Source organism: Triturus cristatus, chromosome 10 (assembly GCF_964204655.1).
Source record: "Triturus cristatus chromosome 10, aTriCri1.1, whole genome shotgun sequence".
NCBI classification, from domain to species: Eukaryota; Metazoa; Chordata; class Amphibia; order Caudata; family Salamandridae; genus Triturus; species Triturus cristatus.
The window spans coordinates 449,142,362-449,164,855 of NC_140593.1; the positions used below are offsets into that span (position 1 = coordinate 449,142,362).

A 22,494-nucleotide genomic window follows, 5' to 3' on the forward strand; every position below is an offset into this window, starting at 1 on the left:
CACACAGCGAGTGTCGTGTTTTCAGACTGTTTTGTACCATTTCTCGCATCCTGCAATAGAAGTCTGCACACAAGTTGTGGGTGGGTTCCCTAGGGTGCCAAAATACATGCTGCAGCCCCTAGAGAACCTCTTTAGTACCCATGCCCTTCGTACCTGGGGAACCATTTACTAGGGACTTACAGGGGTGCTAAAGTCCTTGCCAATTGGCTAACACTTAAGCATTTGAACAGTTTTAGGGAAAGAACACTGAATCTGGAGCCCGATTAGCAGGCTTCAGTGCACTGTCAGAGTTGAAACCCAGCATTTTGTAGTTCAAATGGGGGTAAAAAGTGAAGGGACATCTGCAAAGAGAGGTCCAGCTTCCTACACTATCCAAGCATCAGTGAAGAATTTGTGAAAGAACAGCAAGGGCACCAATGTGGAGAGGAGTTGGCCTAACGGCTAGGGCGCTCAACCTCAGAACTGGGTTCGAGTCTCGGTAATGACGCTGAACATCCTGTGATTCTGGGCAAATCACTTAATCTCCCCGTGCCTAACAAAGAATGAATGTGTGTCCTCATGTAATGTAACTGGTGCTATGTAAAGCACTCTGATACCTGATTGGATTCGGGTCAAGTACGCGCCATATAAAACTCTGCAAAAAAAAAAAAAAAAGTGGCTGACCCAGGCTGCAAAATGTCCGTAACAATGTCAGTCTTGGTCTCAGCTGAACGCAGCTGCAATTCCAGAACCTCAGCTGCCCACTGGACTATTAATGAAAATGATGCACTGTTTTCTGTAGGTGGTCCAACTGGCAAGGCCAAACTTGTATCAAGGGATGTATCAAACCAACAGACCTCTTAAGTCCGTATAAAGATTATCACGGTCATAATGAAGAGAGATATTTCCCTCCTCCTCCCCACCATTAGTGTACCTTGTTCATAATCAGAGCCGACAAGAAAATGGAACCTCTGTTCGTGAGTCAGCCCTGGTAGAGGCACTGCCATGGAATCACGGTGTATGACATTTGGTTATGCTTTGGCAATTTCGGTCGAGACAGAGTTGAAGTTGGTTCTGGGTCAGACATCAGGATCAGCACAAGATTCTCCACAAGTGTCTGTGGCACAAGTTTTGGCATAAACAAGGAACAGCCCAGCGTATGTCCCGGCACTAGAATTTACATATGTACCGGGGACGGTAACAAAACAAGAACCAATCCAAAGGGGTCAGATTGCTCTTGGGATGGACCTGCTGGTGGAAACCCAACTGAAGGCTCATACAAATACTTGGGGCCCAAAAATACTCCAAATATCTGCAGTATGGTCTCTTTGATTGCCTCAATCTCCTGCAGCATCACCGATGGCCTGTAAAACCCAGAGCACACTGAGATCAGTTAGGGAATTGGTTCTGCAACGAAGGACCCCAAGGAAGATCGATAGACGGTGTGATGCTATTGGGCCCGCTCCCTGGATACGGAGCGGTGGAATGGGGTTGAGTCCAACTTTGCGTCTGCTTGGACTTTGATTTAGACTTATCAGAAAATTTTGGCTTTGAGGTTGACCTCTCACAGGAATGGTACTGGGAGCAAGAATAACTCCACATGCCCAATCTGGACCAGGACTTATGCAATTGCTTTAATTACCTCTAATGTTCGGTGATGTATGGCTTCTCTTCTCGGTTCTGGCTCACCTTTGGATGCGTAAGGGCACACTTATCTTGAGCTCAAAAATAAGAGGCACAACTTGTGCGGGTGAGTGACCCACATTATCTACAGCCTGGCTTGAAGCCTATAGTTTTTGGTGGGGACATATTTACCTGGAACACTGGACTTTGTTTTAGGAGTCATCAGAGCGGATGAAATTGGGAGCGGAGTATCAGAAAGCATGGAAAGGAAGGAAAGGATGTCAGTGTTCAGGGGTGGCGATTACATGCAGCTCCACTCCATCACTACCAAGGAGGTGCAAGCACAGGTGGAGCGGCATGCGCATGAGTATTGCTGGGAAAAGTTTTCAAATCCAGTCTGGTACCTGTGGAGGGTTTAAAAGTGCGGAATCTGGGGTTAGAAGTATTAACTAGAAATAGGTCAATCCAGCTTTTGGCCACCCCTAGCACAGAGAAAGCCTTAAGCCTCTATTCTTGATGATCTGCAAATTTTGGCTGATCAAGTAAAATCTGCACCTCAGTTTAATTAGACCTTTTGCTAGTTCGACTCCCTGATGTAGGAATAGAAGGCAATGCCCTTGCTTAGTTTAGGTCCCATCTTCAGGCGCATCTCACTATTCCACTCTGCTTGCATGCTTCAGCCTAATTCGATCTAGCTTTTTTAGATACCTGAAATAAACCCATCTGTAGTCTCTTTACTTCCTCTCATAGTTACACTTTCTTCCTCACATACACTCACCACTGTTATACCACCTTCAAATGTAGCCTGCATTTGCATTGATCTTATTGTCACATGCCAAAGTTACACTAATGTGATTAAAGAAAGAACTCTTGTACACAATTACTTGTCCATAACTTAATGGATATCACAGTAAATATCAATCAATGGGTTTCAAATGTTAAATAGGATGAAGAATTAACTCACCTTTCGAGTCTGCATCTTTTCTGTTCGCCTTCTGAAAGCTACATACGGATCATTAGTGCTTGAGCCATCACGTTTCTCCTGTTTTACCATTGGTATAAGAGAGGGAGCACGACAATTTTTCCTCTTTTTGATCCAATAGTCATATACTTCTCTGATAACTTCATCATCCTCTTTCAGGAGAAGTTTTGCCTCCTGGAGGCTAACTGCCTGATATTAAAAAAATACACCAAAAGTTAACTTTCAACAACCATGCCACTTGAATGCATTACAATTTTTTAAAAAAACAAGACAGTGGAAAAATAAAATAAAATGAATGACTATTGCGTAAGTGCCATATGATAATACTGTAATGTAAATCTACCTTTCTGTGTTACGAACTTGTACATGCTTAGTAAGTTGAACACCGGTACCCGACTGTGCCCAGCAGTAATCTAGCATGGGTACCTTCACCTTGCATATTTACACATTTGTTTTTTATATAATTCTTTTTATTAAACATTCATCGACACTTAATATACAATATAACACAGAGGAATCAAGTACATTACAATCAGTAAATGCAACGTTAGATACCATTCCATATAAGAGCACAGCGTTTACGGACTATGGAGTGGGGGATCGTCCGAGTCTTTGCTAAGCGGAGGATTGCAGATACATCCTCTATAGGAGTTCCGTGGGTCAAATATTTTGGACCACTTTTTGTGGCAGCCCCGGGCTGTGTAGTCCGCCTTCTCTCTATACATACACCAGTCTAGGTCTGCCTCTACTTTGGGTGGCTGTGACGCTCCCCACAATCGAGCGATGTTCCTCTTTGCCAGCATTAATCTTTAGGTGACCCATTGTCTGTGGTGACTGTTCAAATCAGTGGGTCCCATATGTTTAAGAGACATCTGCGGGATTCCGGGTGTATGGCGAGTGTGAGTACTTCACTTAGAATGTCGTGGATTTTGCACCAATACGATTGTATGTGCTCGCACTCCCATAGTATGTGTAGAAATGTGCCTTCTTGACCGCATTGTCACCGACAATCCCCTCTGTCGGCCCATCCCATGCGCACTAAACTAGGCCGGAGCCTGGCTGAGATTGCTACCATTCTTGGGGAAGATACAGCTTCCTGCCAGTCTTTATCGTCTAACTTAAGGCCATCCCTCACCCATTTCTCACGCAGCGGCCCAAGGGGGTCTGCCATATTGTTGATCAATTTTTTATAGGTCAGCGATTTAGTTTTCTCAGGTAGGTGTCCATCAAGCAACCTGTCTTCCAGCGGAGAGGGTTCTGGAGGGGAGGAGCCTTTCAGGAAGTGGGATTGTAATGTGTGACGGATTTGAATGTACCTGAAGTGCTCTGAATCTACCAACTAATGCTGGTGTTGGTGAGAAGCAAACGTTTTCACTTCGCCCTTCTCCCACATATCTTTGATCTGCGAGATCCCGATGAGGTCCCATTTATCAAATCCCTTCGACCTCCATAAGCCACCCAATTTTTAGGAGTCCCATAGGGGGGTTGCCATTGTAAGTTTTCGCTCCCAGCCTAGAATTGTGCTAACGGTGAGCAAAATTTGGACTGAGTGCTCCGTAGGTCCGGTCAAGGGGTATCGTTTGGGTTTAGAATAGAGTGCCCTATTGTAATTCCCTATCGGCAGAAGCCATCTGTCCATGGCATAGCACTGATCATCAGGTTGACTGCAGGAGCCCTGATTAACAGCTGTGAGGTGTGCTGCCCAATTTTGATGTCTGAGAGGCTAATCCCCAGTCATACCAATTCAGTGTGAGCTTGGACAGTGCTATACAAGGCTTTCCGTCCCACAACAGGTCTCTCTGTAGACTCTCAACCTCTTTAAAAGTACGCCACTGGAACTGGATCCAGCGTGTTCTGCAAAGCATACAGAAAATTGGGCAGCAACATCATTTTGAAGAGGGCTGCTTTGCCGAGTAGCGAGAGCGGAAGAGTTTTCCAACTTGCTATGTCATGTTTAAGTCTCTGCAGAGGTGGGAGAAGATTTTGGGTAAAACGGAGAATTGGGTCCAACGTAATGAAAATACCCAGATATTTATAGCCCACCGCATTTATTTGGATTGGGCACCCAAGTGGAGGAGTGGGTGGGTCTCTATTAAGGGTGTATATGAGGGATTTATTCCAGTTGATGGAGAATGCAGAGTATCTACCAAAAATTGCCGTGATGTCTAAGACAGAGACCAATGACTTCCTCGGGGCGGCTAGGAATAATAGGATGTCGTCGGCGTAGAGAGAGATTCGGTCCTCCCATTCAGGGGACCAAAGAAGACCTTGTATTACTGGGTCTTGACGTATCCATGCCGCAAGTGGTTCAAGGGCGAGGGTGAACAGGAGAGGGGGCATCCCTGACGGGTCCCCCGACTTAAAGTGAATTTGTCCAACTTCTTATTTTTGACCACTACCTGTGCTTGGGGCTCCGAATATAAGGTCCGTCCGTACCCACTGGATGAATTCAGGGCCAAACCCCAGCTTCACAAGAACTGCAAATAGGTATGGCGACTCAATGGTGTCAAACGCCATGGTTGCGTCTAAGGATACGATTATAGTGTATTTTCGGATCGTATCTGCTCTCCCCAGTACACCATGTACTCTGCGTAGGTACAGCACCATAGTACGGTGCAGCATAAAACCTGACTGATCAGGATGGATTAGCCCTGCGATTACTTTGACCAAGCCGTTTGCTAAGAGCTTGGCCAGAATTTTGGGCTCTGCGTTTACAAGGGAGATCGGCCTGTATGAGGCACAGTCGGTTTTGGGTTTACCTTTCTTGTGTATAGTGACCAACGTGGCCACTCTTTGATCTGGTGGCAGTGAGATCCCAACACCTTTCTTTCCTCAAACATGTCTTTCAGGTACGGGGCTAACTTATCAGGTTTAAGTTTGTATAGTTCAATAGGTAGGCTATTGGGGCCCAGGGCCTTTCCGGAGCGCAGTGATCTAATAGCCTGTGCTATTTCATTAGCTGTTAAGGCACTTTCTAAGAAGCACCGGTCCTCCTCTGACAAGGCGGGGGAGTGCTAGATCACGCAGCAGATCGCATGAGTATGGCGCTTTAGTTGTATATACTGTCTTGAAGTGAGTTGCAAACTGATTAGCGATGTCTTGTGGATTGGTCGTAGTGTCGTTGTCTGTACCTATTAGTTCCGGTACCAATCAACTAGCTCATTCCTTTTTGTCGAGCCAGGCGATTAGTTTCCCGGCTTTGTCTCCCAGATCGTATATTCTATCCACCATTTCTCTCCCAAGACTTTTGGCCCTATCAGTGGCTAGAGCTTTATATTCCTCTTGCTTAAGATGTAGTGCATGGAGTTTCCCTTGAGTGACCTCATTTGCTAACTCGACCTCCAGTCAGCTGATTTCTACCTCCGCTTCCACAATCTCTTTCTGTCTTTCTTCATTCCAGCAATTAGTGACAGCGCCTGTCCCCAAATTACAGACTTCAAAGCCTCCCACAGGGTTTGGGCAGAATCTACTGATCCCTCATTTTCTTGGAAATAGGTGTCAAAGATTGTTAGTAGTGCCTTCTGGATTCCAGGGTTCCGTAGATACCAAGGGTGGATGGGGGTAACTCTTCCCACCCTTGCCTGGCTGAGGGCTAACTCTATCCAGACTGGGGAGTGATCAGAAATTCCCCTCACTAAGTGCTTAACTTCATGTATATTAGCAGCTTACATAGCTGGGACCAGGACATAGTCAATATGCCGAAGGCACGCCTAAGGCAAGCCCGTCTGCGCCCGTCCGCACCTGGACCGCGCCCAGCGCCAGACCCCCGCGAGCACCACGACACCAACATCCTCCACACACACAACGCCGTCCGTTCATCTACCTGCTTCTAGGCCACCCGAAGCGCACCCACGGACCCTTCACCTGCCGAAACTGCAGCTTCACCAGCCAGAATACACCAGCACGTCCTGCCCCTCCCACCAGGACAGGCCACAACCATCTCAGATGCATACTGTTCAACACCCGCTCCGTTCACAAGCACGCCGTCTAACTCTGGGACCTTTTCGACACATCCTGCCCGGACGTCGCCTTCCTGACGGAAACCTGGCTGAACCCCTCATCGGCACCTGACGTTGCCATAGCCATCCCGGACAGCTCCAAGATCACCCGCAGGGACCGCACCAACAGACCGGGAGGAGGAATCGCCATTGTCCACAAGAATACCCTCAGAATCTCGACTACCACCGAAGACACCCTCAGCACCGCCGAACACCTGCACTTGCAGATCCAAATCAATCCCAACACCACCCTTAGAGGAACCCTTGTTTACAGACTCCCCCGACCATGGCGACAGTTCAGCGACTCCATCACCAACATCGTCAGCTTGCACGCCTTGGCCTCCACAGAGTATATCCTCCTTGGAGACCTGAACTTCCACCCCGAGAACGCCAACGACAGCAACTCCACCACCCTGCTCGCCAACCTCGCCAACCTCGGACTCAAACAGCTCATCACGACACCCACCCACTCCGCCGGACATACGCTCGACCCCATCTTTTCCGCCAGCAACCACGTCACTTTCAGCCACACCACCGAACTCCACTGGACCGACCACCGCTGCATCCACTTCTCCTTCGAGAAAAACACTGCACACAACGACCCGCAACGAATCCCTCGTCGCAGCTGGAACAAGGTCACCGAAGACCAGCTAATCACCACCTTTGCCCGAGACCCACCAACCGACCACAACGACACAGCCGCCCGTAACCTCAGGCAATGGATCAACGACTGCGCCAACACTCTCGCCCCGATCAAGAAATCCTCAAACAGACGCACCGACAGAAGTGCCATCTGGTTCACTACCGACCTCCAGGCATTCAAACAGACCTGCCGAAGACTCGAGAAGAAGTGGCGCCACGAATAGACTCCGGACAACCACACGGCCCTCAAGAACGCCAGCCGCAGGCACCACCATCTCTTTCAAACGGCCAAAAGGACCTCCTTCAAGGAACGTATCGTCAACAACGAACACAACAGCAAAGAGCTCTTCAACATCGTGAAGGAACTCTGCAACCCCAACTCCAGCACGAACGACATCCCGCCATCACAAGACCTATGCGACTCTCTTGCCACCTTCTTCCACCGCAAGATCAGAGACATCCACGACAGCTTCAACACTTAGACCCCCTCCGACAGTTGCCGACACCCCAGACCAACCGCCCCCCAGCCACACCGGCCTCCTACTCTCCTGGAACCACGTCAACGACGAAGACACCATCAAAACCATGAACACCATCCACTCCAGCTCACCGTCAGACCCCTGCCCTCACCACATCTTCAACGAAGCAAGCTCCATCACTCCAACTCCGGAAGATCTTCAACAGCTCCTTCAAGACCGCCACCTTCCCGGAGAGCTGGAAACACGCCGAGATCAACGCCCTACTCAAGAAACCCAAGGCGGACACAAAGGACCTCAAGAACTTCCGGCCCATCTCCCTGCTCCCGGAGAAAGTCGAGAAGAGTGTCAACAGACAACTGACCCGCTTCCTTGAAGAGAACGACACCCTGGACTCTTCCCAATCCGGATTCCGCAGCAACCACAGCACCGAAACCGCCCTCATTGCCGCCACCGACGACATCAGGACCCTGCTGGACTACGGCGACACCGCGGCCCTCATCCTCCTAGACCTCTCGGCCGCCTTCGACACCGCCTGCCACCACACCCTCTGCACACGCCTCCACAATGCAGGGATCCGCGACAAAGCCCTGGACTGGATCACCTCCTTCTTCACCGATAGAACCCAGAGAGTCCGCCTCCCTCCATTCCAATCCGAAGCCACTAAGATCACCTGCGGCGTACCCCAAGGATCATCCCTCAGCCCGACCCTTTTCAATGTCTACATGGCACCGCTCGCCAACATCGTCCGCTCGCCAACATCGTCTGATCGCACGACCTCAACATAGTCTCATACCCTGACAACCAGCTGATCCTCTCCTTCACCAAGGACCCCGCCACCGCCAAAACCAACTTCCATGAAGGAATGAAGGCTGTTGCCGAATGAAAGAAGAACAGTCACCTGAAACTGAACTCCTCTCTGGGAGCTGCGCCGACACCCACCGACCACGCACGCAACCTGGGGTTCATGCTGGACTCTTCACTGTCAATGACCCAGCAGGTCAACGCCGTCTCCTCCTCCTGCTTCAACACCCTCCGCATGCTTCGCAATATCTACAGATGGATCCCCACCGGAACCAGAAGGCCGGTCTCCCAGGCCCTCGTCACTAGCAGACTGGACTACGGCAACGCCCTCTACGCAGGATCCACAGCCAAACTCCAGAAAAGAATTCAACACATACAGAATGCCTCCGCACGCCTCGTCATCCCCGGCCACAGCCACATCACTGATCACCTTAGAGACCTGCACTGGCTCCCCTTCAACAAAAGGATCACCTTCAAGCTCCTCAACCACGCTCACAAAGCACTCCACGATGCCAGACCTACATACCTCAACAAACGACTCACCTTCTACACTCCCAACCGCCAGCTTCGCTCCGCTGACCTCGCCCTCGCCAACGCTCCACCGAATGACCACCGGCGGCAGATCCTTCTCCCACCTTGCCACCAAGATGTGGAACACCCTTCCCATACACCTGCGACAGACCCAGGACCTGCTGACCTTCAGTAGACTCCTCAAGACCTAGCTGTTCGAGCAGTAGCAGCTCCCCCCATTAGCGCCTTGAGACCCTTGCGGGTGAGTAGTGCGCTCTACAAATGATTGATTGACTAAATACGGGAGAGGCTATGATGGGCCCTGGAGTAGAATGTGTGTTGGATTTTCTCTGGGTGGTACGTCCTCCATCCATCAACCAGTCCCAGTGTCTCCAGGAAGTCAGGTAGCCATCTATTAGAGGACCCAAGCTCACGCGGTGGGAGTCTGTCTAGCGTGCCCGATGCCACTGAATTGAAGCCCCCCCCTTCCCAATCACCAGGAGACCATCAGGTAATGAAAGTAAAAGAGTGCCTAGGTCTTTAAACGTTACTTTGGAGGCCCAGTGGAATGTCGACTGACATAAGTGTTAATGTATAGCCTTCCCAAGAGCCCTATATATCTGCCTAGGTCGTCAGTCCAAGTGGAGCTAACAGCTAGGAGAAAGGAGTTTCTTACCATAATGCCCACTCCTCGTAAGCTGGTTGTGAACCCCGCATGCGCTAGCAACTTGTATCCCCACCTGTTGAGTGCCTTACAAGAGTTCCCCACCAAGTGCGTTTCCTGAAGCATAACATCAGGGGCTTGCCGCTTAATATATTGCAGGATGATACTACGTTTGACTTTATCTCTAAGCCCATTGACGTTCGTGCTCAAGATTTAACACATTTGTCCCAGTGTGTACTCATCAGTCCCAAAGTAAGTTCCAAGTTCCTCTGTGTAAATGCCAGCATGTCTCGTCGATGCCAGTCCAATAACATGCAACAATAATATACTCCCATCCCAACACCCCCCATCCCCTCCCTGCTTCCCGCTGAAGAAGAAAATGCAAACAACAAAAGAAAAACCCCATTGAGTACCCCTTCCCTCCCTGCTACCCTGCTGCGTAGACTCAAAACTACCCACATCCCCAACTAGCAGAGCGCCTGTCGCCCAAAGAACTCGTCAACTATTATAGGGGCTGCGGGGTGGCACCGCCGTAGGTCCCCCAGAGCCCAAATCCAACCCTAACTAGGAAAGAGGCATTATTGGACATCTTTGGTCCCGCAGTGCCCTATCTAATTGGCAGCCACTATCCCTTTATAGAAGAGCAAATGGTATACATTACAAGTTTTGCAGTGAGTCCCAACCACTGTCACCAGATGTGATGAGTTCATTCTCCGCCGGGCGCGGAGGCAGCCGGGCTCATGGATCTTGATCTCCAGGATCACAGGCTTCGCTTGTCAGGTTCCGCTCGGCCGTCTTGGGAGCTTGACGGATTCACCCGGGACTCCCTCCAGCCATCCGCGATCCTTGATCCCGTCCTCTGTGTGGTTCCTTCGTCCAACTATGCCTGTACGTCTGACGGAGTTGTGAAGAACCACGATTTTCTATTTGCTATTACCTTAAGTTTCACTGGAAAAAACATCATGTACTTGATGCCTCTGTCTGTGAGTGCTCGCTTCACCCCGAAGGAGCGGCGTTCTTGCTGGACCTTAAGGGTAAAATCTTGGAAAAACCTGATGGTTACGTTTTCATACCGGAGATCTCCATGAAGGCGAGCCGCCTGCAGTATAGTGTCTCGGTCTCTGTAGTTGAGGATTTTGGCTATAATAGTCGTGGGGGCTGCCCCCGGTTTCGGGGGGTGGGGAACGGGGAATCGGGGCTCTATGTGACCGTTCCACGGTGAAAAAGGCGGAGAGCCGTTTGGGTTCAAGATAGTTCAGTATTAGATCTTCAAGGTAAATGTCCACGCTCTGTCCCTCTGACCCCTCCGGAACCCCAACCACTCAAACGTTGCTGCGGCGGGCCCGCCCTTCCTGGTCTTCCATCTTAAGAGCCACCTGGCGGTGCTGATGAAAAAGTTGTTGGACTTTTTCTTCCAATTTCTGATTTTTGTTTAAGAGCTCTGCGACATTAACTTTCGACCATGCCCTGGGAGCAGTTCAGGCACTTGATCGTGAGTAAATCCCGCACTGGGCGAAAGAACAAGGATGGAAAGCCTGGTGGATTACTGACCGTTGCCCAGCCGCAATGACAGTAGAACAGCCACAGTCTTATGGTTCCCCCTATACTGCAGCACTACCGGCGTCTGCCCCTCTCAATGTTCCAAGGTCCACTGGTGTCTGGGGAAACCTGCTGTGAGAGTAGGGACCACCCGCTTCCAATTGCCAGCTGTGACGCAGTGAGTGGGGAGTCAGCACCCCCGAAGTTCCTAGCGAAGTGTTAGAGCCGGCGCGGCCCGCATGATTTCACTCGTCTGGCAGCCGTCAGATATTAACACAATCCAGAAGGGTCGCCTATGTGTAGCTGCCATGTATGGCGCAGTGTGTCAAGCTGTTGCACACACCTCAAATGTCCTGTCTCTTTTGCCTATTCTCCACAGTGGGTGAAGTTCTGAAACCGGTTCCTCGCTGGTTTGTGGCTGACCTCACCCCCAGAGAGGTGGCAGGGATCTCTATTCAATCTCCAGTAGCTATAAGAGCGCGGGGGCCCCGGGGCAAGGCCGCTCCGCCTGCTCATAAAGGGGTTTTTTTACTGCCCCAACTGCGCACTGCCAGGAAAGGGCGCCGTGAGCGCCAGCAACCGGTCCCCTCCACTACTTCTGACCGGACTGGTTAGCAATTAGGCCATGGGAGTGGGTCCTCAGCCAACTAGGATGTCATGGGCAGATCGATAAATCCCAGTCGTAGACACCGGCTGGTGTAGTGTGTACCCTCCAATAACGCCGCCTCCCAATACAGGTCTCTGCCACCAAGGGTTTACTGCGGGTGGGTGTTGACTGGGTTTCAGGCCTCCCGCGTGGGTCCCGCACAATGGGTGTTAATACGTGCTTTTCACAGGCGCGGGAAAAAGAGGGGAGAATTCCTTATCCCCACAGCGAAGTCGGTTGTTTCCCTCATGGAGCACAGCCCGTGTCTCGGAGCTTCAGCCGGGCCGGAGGAGGGCGCCGGTTGCAGGTGGTTGGAGCCGGGCGAGTCCCAATGCCGAACGGATTCGCTGGATCTTGCCTCGGCCCTGCAGTCTCTTGCCTTCATCTGATCGGAACTTGGGGGCATGGTAGGTCCGCGGGACCTCTCTATCTTCCGGTAAGCCGCGAGCCTCCGGCAGCAGCAGTTCTTCAGCCGGGTGTGGCGACCACTTGCGCGCCCCCCACGCCCGCTAGGCCATTGCTCAGGCCCGCTCCGATTTGTGCAGGTGGGAACACTGAAGCAGCGAGGGCTGTGGCACCAAAGTTTCCACACTGTTAGGTGCGACGAGGGGTCCGCGGGCATTGCAATCGTGGCAGCCTTGTCAAGGGTGGATATTAATGGATTTTAAGGAGCTTTCGTTTCGGCTCCGGTGGAGCACCCCTCTCAAGCCGCCATCTCTGCCAGCGCCAGGCCACGCCCCCCCATATTTACAATTTTTTATTAATTTCCAAAATATTCTGCAAAACACTTCACAATAAAATTATTTTGCTTTAATATTTATTTTTGCAAGGATTTTAAGAGCTGAGTCTTTTAGAGCAAAATAGCACATCTGCCTGTTTAGGATTGGAGCAGTCCAAAGAAGGTAAATGCATTTTTATTTTTTAATATTAAACAAATCACCCATAAAAGTTTTTTATTTGTAAAAAGCTCAATTACCAAGGCCCTATGGTTTTCATAGGAGACTGCAGCCCATTTCGATCTTGGGCGCAGTCCATTTCCACCACGCACACTGCCTAGTGTCTGCAGCGACAACATCCAAAGTCCTGAGTGCTCTCAGTAACGCTTTGGTAAGCTGTATGGTGTGGAATGGGCACGAAATGACCATAGCTATTTAGTACGCACTCAGACTATCATACACAACACCACCCAATGCAGGTGTCACTCTACCCAGTAGTGGAGTGGGCACCAGAAGAAAATGTTCTATAAAAAACATTTATACAGGGATGTGGAATTGCTATAGCCCAACACCCAGGACAAGGGTACACAATTTAATGTGTATTTTGTCCTTGGGACAAATAGGCCCAACCCCCTACAGCACAAACCCTTTGGCTGCCAGTTTACAGTAACACATTATGAATCAGGAAAGGGCATTGTCTGCAGTTAAGGTAATATTTGTGTCCATGTGTTAATGCGGTTCAAGCATGTATTTATGGTTTATTAATGTAAAGCCTTTATTATTAGGGTGAGCGCTCTAGGGGGGTATGGCCAGCAGGCAAACATGGCGGACGTGGCTCACTGAGGCTCCGCTCCAAATCCCTCCATTATCCTGTATTTTCACCCTACATCCCTTCCATCTGCCCACAACTGAGGTGGGGAAATGCTGATGCCAGGCTCCGGTGCTGAGCGGGACCCTCTAAAGTGCAGCGCCTGATGCGGAAACCCAGGAAACGCTGAGGAAGGATCCAAGGCCTACCTGGGGCAGCGATCGGCGTGGGCCCAGGACCGCGGCTCGTGGAGGCGACCTGTCACAGCCGGAGGTCGCGAACCGCAAGCCTGCTCCTGCGGTGGCCTCTGAGGCAGCCTCTGAGGCATTGCGCCGCAGCTAATGGTGATCGGGAGCAGGGCCTCTGTCTCGTGACCCGAGCAATAACAGGTTTGGATCAACTCGAACGCACTGCCAACCGTGACGGCTCGGGGCCTACCCTCTCCTCTCATCTGCACCTCCTGAAACCGGCTCGACGCAGGTGGCCAGCAGCAGCAAACACGCATGATTTGCACCCCCGTTATGTACCACAGCGTTGGATCGGCGAAACAACTGAGTTTGCACCGTCTGGGGCGTGCACCTGGTGGTGGGTCAACAGGGGCCCTTCGCTTACCCATATGCTGTCCACCTTGACACTGACCCCATCTGCAGAGGGCCAGCGTTGAGGACATTTGAGATGCGACCCATTCTCTTTGCCTTGTAGCTGCGGCACTGGGGGTGGACCTGCGACAGAAGCAACGCAGCGTGGGCCTTTCTGGGTCTGTTGCACGCCGCGTGTGACATGAATAGCACCGCGTCAAGTCGGGACACTGATCGTTGCACACACTGTGATACACGCAGCTCCCGGAATCAACTGTGCACCCACGCTCTGCCCTGACACCTGTTGCAGTGTTGTCGCCCAGTACTCAAGGTCAATGCTCTCCACACAGAAGCTGGCAATGGGTCGTCTCCGCAATAGTACACAGCAGAATGCAGCGCAAGCTACTAACCTGGACCAGCAAAATGTTGCCTCTGGTGCGTCTGGTGATACTCCGAATGCCGTACTAGCGTCAAAGCTGGACGCGGTGCTGGCGGCGGTCGAGGGACTCAGAACCACGCTGGAACAGACTCGTACGTCAGTTGAGGCGCGCATAGACAAAGTAGCATCGGATTTCACTCTCTTAAAAGCGGATCACCACAAACTGGCGGAGAAGGTGCAGTTACAAGCCCAGTCAATATCGGGCCTGAAACCTGTCACCCACAGCCACGCAGCAGCTCTGCAAGATGTCCTGGACTGAGTACACACCATGGAGAACAAAATCGAAGGCGCGGAAGTGCGCTCCCCTCGTAACAATGTCTGCGTGGTGGGCCTTTCAGAGGGAGTGGAGGGCCAGACCCCAGAACAATATGTGGAGCGTTGGCTGCAGGGCGTTCTACCTCCAGGAACACTATCGCTGCAATTTGTAGTGGAAAGAGCCCACCGCGTGCCGGCTCAGAGGCACCCCCCCTCCAGGGGCATGGCCAAGACGTTTCCTTTTCAAGCTTTTGAATTATAGGGACAGGGACACGGTCCTACGTGAAACACGCAAGCTACCCGACCTGTAGGTCAATGGTAATCCGATCATGGTCTTTCCGGACTACACTTCACAGGTGCAGAGACGGCGTAGCACTTTCATGGCGGTGAAACGCCAGTTGCGGGAACTAGCACCCCCATACTCCCTGCTGTCCCCACCCAGACTGAGGGTGGTGGCAAATGGCACTACCCGCTTCTTCCAGTCACCAGACGAAGCGTGGGACTGGTTGGAGGATACAGGTCTGTGGAAGGGATCCCCGTCCCGCAAACGAGGACGTGGCCCGCCCAGGCAATAAGAGGACCTGACGCTGTGGGAAACTAAGGAGATCGGGAGACATGTCCCTTATAGCAGCGGCGCCACGACCGTAGCAGAGTGAGGTGGAGCGCCGTAGCGCTCTGGAAGCAGTTGCAACTCTGGACTCTCAGACACGCCGCAAAACCCACAAAATCAGCTCTTCCGACTTGGCAACCGTCAGCGGCTCCTCTACCCCCACGCTGGAGGACTTAGAGGAGGTGGTCCTGCCAGATGTCACCCACAGACTGCTGATGACATTATCTGAAGTGTCCTCCACCGCCTGGAGTGACGGGGGGAAGGCGCAGAGAAGAAACTGTACAAGCAAGTACAAATGACTGTGCCGCTGCAGGCTGCTGATGTTGGTCCTTTTTTTCCCTTTCTGTCAGTGCTACACAGCGTGTCGCTCCTGACTGCGCCAGCCTCATATACATGCGCTCTCCGCTGGCAGTAAACACCGCACACCTAATATGTTAGACGCGCGTACCCGAGGGCTAGGGAATTGGGTGGCATATCCTAGACACAGAGGGACAAGCAAAACATGCAGATTGATGCACACCAGCCACACCTTTATTGACCTCGACAATAGTCCGTGCCACGCACCTCACGCTGTACTATAAGTCTGTTTGACACAGTTTAAGCACGATCGGGCATCAAAGTTTGGACGAATACCATTTTGGATTTCGCCCTTTTAGTTATGCCCAGTTTAGTTTCTACCAACACCCTGTTGTTAGGCACACTGAGTGGAAGTGCATTTACACAGCTTCGAACATGTTACGTCTCGCGCCGGGCTGATTAGTGTACATAGGAATCATGACGCAGGTTAAAATATTCACATGGAATGTGCGCAGCCTACATACCCCGTCGCGTAGATACTCGATTTATGCATACCTTCGGCGCCGAGCTACTGACATAGCTCTGCTTCAAGAGGCACACATGACACACGTAGAACTTGGTCGCTTACGGCAAAGATGGAGAGGCCAGGTGCATGAAACCGGCTACTCAGCACATACACGTGGCATGCTCATCTGGGTCCGAGCAGGAGTCCCCTTTGCAAGCGAGGAGGTTCTTGTTGACCCTGAGGGGCGATACACCTTAGTAAGCGGGCAGCTGAATGACCAACCAGTCCTCCTTGGCTCCATTTATGTCCCAAACGTTAATCAGTCTTCCTATCTAGAGTCCCTCTCACAGATCCTAGCTGGAGCAGACTCCCTTGGCTTCTGGGGGGTGACTTTAACTCGGTACTCAGCATAGAGCTGGACAGATACTTCCCGCCTCTTACTAGGACCACAGACGTGTCCAACACGCAGGCTCTCAGGGACTGGCTCACCCATTGGGTGCTATCAGTTTCTGGCAGGCTCATAATCCCAACGCCTGGGTCTACTCACACTACTCAGCGGTTCACGGACTGCATGTGCTTCTGGACAGAATAGTGGGGTCCCCTGTGCTACTCCACTTAGTCAGCCGCATTGAATATATGGGCCACACACACTTGGATCATAATCCCTAGTTGCTTCAACTTACATGGGAGCCTGAATGCCCCCCTGCTCCCACGTGGAGACTCCAAACTGCAACGCTGGAGGATTTCCCTTTCTGATCCTCTCTGGGCATGGCGATTCTTGAATTCTTTGAGCTCAATGAGGGTACAGCAGAGGACACGCTAGTGAAGTGGGATGCATTTAAAGTTACAAAGCGGGGGCATTGCATGGGCGCCTCCTGGAACATAAGAAAGACATTAACATCTGACCTGAGCACACTTGAATCGAGACTCTTGCAACATGAGGTGGGAGGGAAGGGGGGCGGCAGGGACGGGCAACAGCTAGAGAGACTGCACACACAGCACATTGAGCTATTGGAACGCCTCCGCTGTCACAACTATGCGGCGTACACCACCCGCAAGCACTCCACAGCTGACCGCGCGGGCCCTCTGCTGGCTTAGCTGATTCGCCAAGAACACGTCCGGAAACCAATCGCGGCAATACAAGATGAGGCGGGAGATTTGGTGTATGCACAACGCGACACTCATGCTGCTTTGACGCCCCACTACACTCAACTGTATCAGAGTCAAGGCCCGCAGGATCTGCACGTCCTCCAGTCCTTCTTTGGCCAGGTCCAGCTACCTGAGGCATCTCTAGTGCAGAATGAACTTCTGGGCGAGCAGATCTCACCAGAGGAGATTAGGACAGCCCTTGCATCTCTAGCCCAGATGGGCTTCCGGGGGAATTCGACAAAGCGTACCAAGTGTCGCTGGTGCCGCGGCTACACTCCCTCTACGCCACTGCTGTAGAGGAAGAGCGACTTCCCCCTCACTATGCAAGGCCCACCTTATATCCTTGCCTAAGCCTGACAGGGATCCAACTGATATGAGCTCATACAGGCCCCTCGCCCTGCTCAACACCGATTATAAAGTTCTAGCAAAGCTCCTAGCTGATAGGCTTGCGCAAGTGGTCCCCACCCTCGTGCACTCAGACCAGAATGGCTTTGTTCCCTCCCGGAGCGACCTCTCTCAACCTGCGGCGGTTCTTCCGCATAGCAACTTATTCCACTCACGAATGGCCGAGAGCGGGCTGCTTCATTCTAGATCTTGAGAAAGCTTTCGATTCCCTCGAGTGGGGATATATGTTCGCGACCCTCGAGAGGTATAAGCTCAACCCTGCGTTCCTGCAGCTGACCTGTTTGCTCTATGCTGACCCAGAGGTGAGGGTTAAGGTTGTCCATATATCTCAGGCGTGATCCCAGTTTGGCAAGGAACGAGACAGGGCTGCCCCTGTCCCCCTTCCTTTTCGCGCTGGAGCCACTGGCAGAGGCACTGCGAATGCAGCTACAAGATGGTATACCGCTCGGTGATGGCACGCACAATGTGTCACTGTATGCTGATGACCTGTTGGTCTACTTTAGAGATATCCATCGGGCGCCCGGGCGTCTGGCCCACATCCTGGAGGAATTTGCGTCCATCTCAGGATTAAAAGTGAAAGCGGGCAAATTTAAGTTATACGTATTTCAAGAGGGATATCACGACCCAGCGTTGATGTTAAGCGGCACACTAGTTCAGTGGTGAGTGAACACATTTCGTTACCTGGGCATACAGGTATACCCCCAGCCGATGGACCTCTTTGACGGTAACTAGGGCAGGGCTCTGACAACAGTGAAATCCCAGATTCAGTTCTGGAGCACAATTCCCCTTGCAGTGGTGGGCAGAGTAGCACTGGTAAAAATGGTTGCCCTCCTGCGATTTCTGTACTACTTCACCAATCTGCCTATCTATGTACCCGTGTCCTTCTTCGCGACATGGGGAAAAATGGTTAGAGATTTCATCTGGGGTCCTAATCGACAGAGTGTTGATTAAGAAGCTTTACTTGCCTACTAACCAGGGAGCTCTAGCGATGCCTAATTTTGAGCATTATTACCTAGCGTCGCAGTTGCAGTGGGTTGCCCGGTGGTTGGCGGATCGGTGGTTGGCGGATCGCCAACGGGACAACACAGCAACCAAGTGCCCAGCTTACACACTAATCCAGTTACTTGCGTTGTTCCACCCCGTAGCTCAGACAAGACCCCCCGGAGCCCCAGCTACTAAATGTGGCCTATCGGTGCTACCGTAGAAGCCTTTACTTAACTCTGGACACGACACCCTACGCTCCAGCGCTTCCACTTGACGGTACCCCTAGAGGACAGACTACACTTGTGAGTGCTGACCTGCAATGCTGGCATGAAGCCGGGATACAAAACGCTAGGAGACCTGTACGGTGATGGCGTTCTCACCCCTTATACCACACTGGTGAAAAGAGACGGGCTCCCTGCAGGACAGTTCCTCCTACACAGATCTCTGATTGCCACGCTCACGCTGCGGTGGGGAAGACATGGCGGTAGAGCCACAAATGCACTTAACTATACAATATTTAAATGTCATGGGGCGGGGCAAACACCTGACGCGCTGGTTTGCGGCCTCACTGCACCTGCATGCTGCTTTCAGTTTGAACGCTCTCCAACAAAAGTGGAACAAGATCTGGGCCGTGAATTTTCGGACAAGGAGTGGGAGAAGGTGCTTGCCGGCCCAGTCCAGATACTCCGAAACGCTCGATTTAGGCAGATACAATACTACATTACACAGCGCACGTACCTGTTAAACACTAAGGTACCTGAATTTGATTTCCTCAGGAGCAGAAGATAATACTCCAATCCCTCTCTGAAACGCCCTAGACTGAATTAACTTACAGTCGCAGGTATTTACAAGTGGGGAAAGGGGTTTGGGAATAAAAGAGAGACTCCTCACAAGGTGCGTTCTGATCGCCTCAACTACTCTTGCTCTGGAGGTTTTCTGTGTGCACCTGTATCAGAGTAGCATAACATTAATAGGGACCAACTAGATTACAGTACACTCTCTTTTTAATTTCTACTTGAATACATTGCCATTTTAAATTCTGTAAAATAATATTCACCTGTAATCTTAATGAGGAACTGCACTTAGAAAGGTTGTCTTAAAAATGAAGTCCTTGTTAATATATATATTATTGAAGTACTGTTGTTGCTATATATATATATATATATATATATATATATATATATATATATATATATATATATATATATCTGTGTGTGTGTGTGTATAGGTGTTAGGTTGAAGGTTTATAAACGCAAGTCTTGTTCACATTACTTTTCAAAGAATTCAAGTTAACAGTCTGGATGGAAAGGTAGACAATTACCTTAGATCTTCGTCTCAAAGTCTGATGCTTCCTTTTTTTTTTTCTTGACTTTTCAAAAATATTTCTCAGATAAAGGCTAATTCTACTCACTCCGAAAACTTGACAGATGGCGCCTTCCCTGGCACATTCTTGACACTCACAAGGATTCTCTATGACGATTTCTCCACAGAATGAGACACTAGTCTCTGAGTTCAGAATCGCTTCTGACTGGAAACACTAATCACTGGATTTTGCTCACTTGGCGGCTGGGTGAAGTTACTAAAACTGCAATGCTGAAACGCTGACTTTCTGACTGAAAATTCTCTTCCGTTCAGCTGCAAGGTTGAGACACTACCGTCTCCCCAGATGAATCGGCTGAAGTGCGCCGAGCGTTGGACACGCGTGCACTCTCTAGATCGTTAGTTGCTTGAAGACTAGACCGCATCTCTTTGTTAATACAGCGGGTGGCCATCTTAGATTTCTCGTTTGTCCTCTGTTGCCACTGCTTAATAAACACTCAGAACAGTAACCTGTTGCATAGCTTTGACTTTTTCCATTGGGGATATTTCTTGTACCTACAAAACCTGGCATTCTTTTCCCTGCTTTTTAGACTAGTGGCTAAACAGGAGATTGGATTCTTGACAGTACCTCACGCCAGCTAATATCAATAGATAAATTCACCGCATAGACGCAGCCTGCCCCAGGTGCGCCGCTATAGGTGCAGACGTAATACATATCCTATGTGGCTGCCCCAGCCTCAGTGATTATTGGAGAGGGGTGGCGGATTGGCTCCGTGCCTGCACTGACAGAGACATACCCTTTGACTGGCCCACTTATTTGCTACATCTGTTTCATAGAACCGGTAACACTAAAGTCATTTCTCGATTCCTTGACCTGGGCATAGTGGCGGCAAAAAGGCTGATTACAAAGCGGTGGAAAGCACCAGACCCCCCCCCCGCATACCCACGTTTGGAGACGTTCTGTACTAGCATGGGCTAGAGCTGAAAGCGTTGCGATACACCGTGAGGAAATTGTAGGCCTCAGGAAAATACCTATCTCTACCTACTGGGACGCAATTCTGGAAGCTCTTCAGCGGGACATGGACAGGCAACACCAGCCTGCGCAACTCCCTGATCCGACGGAATAGGCCTGCGCAAGCACTCCCTATCTTCGCACTACCCAAAGGCGCTGCGCTAGTTCTCCCTGCCTGGGTACTGATATTTAAACCTGCTTGCCCGCTGCGCGAACGGGGACGCGCCAGGTGACAATCACACATGTCAATAGCTACAAACACACAACCTCCCTCCAACTCAACCCCCAGTTCTTTTACCTACCCCCCAGTTACATTTGGATGTTTGGTACGCCATACAAGCTTCTGCGCCACTCACCTTGACAGGTTATCCGTTATACGACTCGCATGTGGCGAGACTAATGGACTATGTATGCTGAGACTGACTAAACATGGTGCATGAACATCTCTTGCCTGGACATAATGCCTTTCGATCTGATGTATGTGCGAATATGCCCAGTTGTAACACACTGAATGCTGTCTATGTTATTGCTACAGGCTCTAACGCGGCGTCATGTTATATGGCGATACAGATGTAAACTTTAATAAAATCAATAAACACATTTTTTTTTTTTTTAAATTGGGTGAGCGCTCTAAGTAAATGTTGTAAGCTCGGCCTGCCAAACTGATAGTAGTTACAGTATATAAATGTGTACACAAGTTTTCATAGTTTAGCAATGTGAGGCTATGGATAATGCTCCCAGAATGCTCTCTAATTAGATGCAAATATTTGCAGAAGTTTTAAAGCAAGCTTGATGAGTCTTTGCTTTCAAAATAAAATGTTCCCAAACAAAATGCAAGTAGGAAATAAAACATTTAGCTAAACTAAGGTACCATTTCTTTGCAGCATCATTTGATAAAATGTGTTGATGAAAGCTAGTATTTCCCAAAGATATTCAAAATGGAAATTCAGTGTAATCAGTTTCAATAAGATTATGAGAAACAAAAATAAACATGCATTGGCAAAGCCAGCAGGTCTGAAATTGGTGGTCAGCCTTTTGCTTTTGTCAATGTGCCACTTGTTTTGGCATGGTTTTTGTAAAACCTTAATGGTTTCTGTTCTCAAAAAGCACACATTGCCACAGTAGTTCCTGGCACGGAACAAAACTACTGTGTATGCCGATATGCTCCTTGTGAAAGAGCAGAATGCTGACGTTCACAGTGAAGTGAAGCCCGCTGATAGACACAGGGACAAAATGTGAATAAACACAAAAAGTCATGGTTAACACCAGACCTCACTAGGGGACCACTTATTAAAGAAAGTCTCAAAAGTGCACCCATGGTATATGTTCTTGCATTAATTGCAGATATACCACTTTTGTGAATTCACAGACGTTAGCCTAGAAATAGTACTCCTAGAAAATATTTGTGAACTGAATTTTAGCATGTGTAGATTTGCTCATGCAAAAATCTGAGTGTTTGCAAGTTCACTTTCCCTCCAACCACTTTTTTCCCAATTCTGGAAGAAGTTTCACATCTGCCATTGTCAGGAGTAAAGTTCCAACCTTTCTGAGTA

At 50.2% G+C, this 22,494-nt stretch overlaps 1 protein-coding gene across 2 annotated transcripts in view; it reads right to left on the minus strand.

Moving 5' to 3' along the window:
• Positions 1-22,494, minus strand: part of EPC1 (enhancer of polycomb 1) — a 1,219,015-nt gene that overhangs the window by 584,796 nt on the left and 611,725 nt on the right. For both annotated transcript variants that reach the window (XM_085631852.1, XM_085631851.1), the window contains exon 4: positions 2,567-2,773. In XM_085631852.1, coding sequence (XP_085487978.1) covers positions 2,567-2,773 — 207 coding nt within the window. The remainder of the gene's footprint in view (positions 1-2,566; positions 2,774-22,494) is intronic.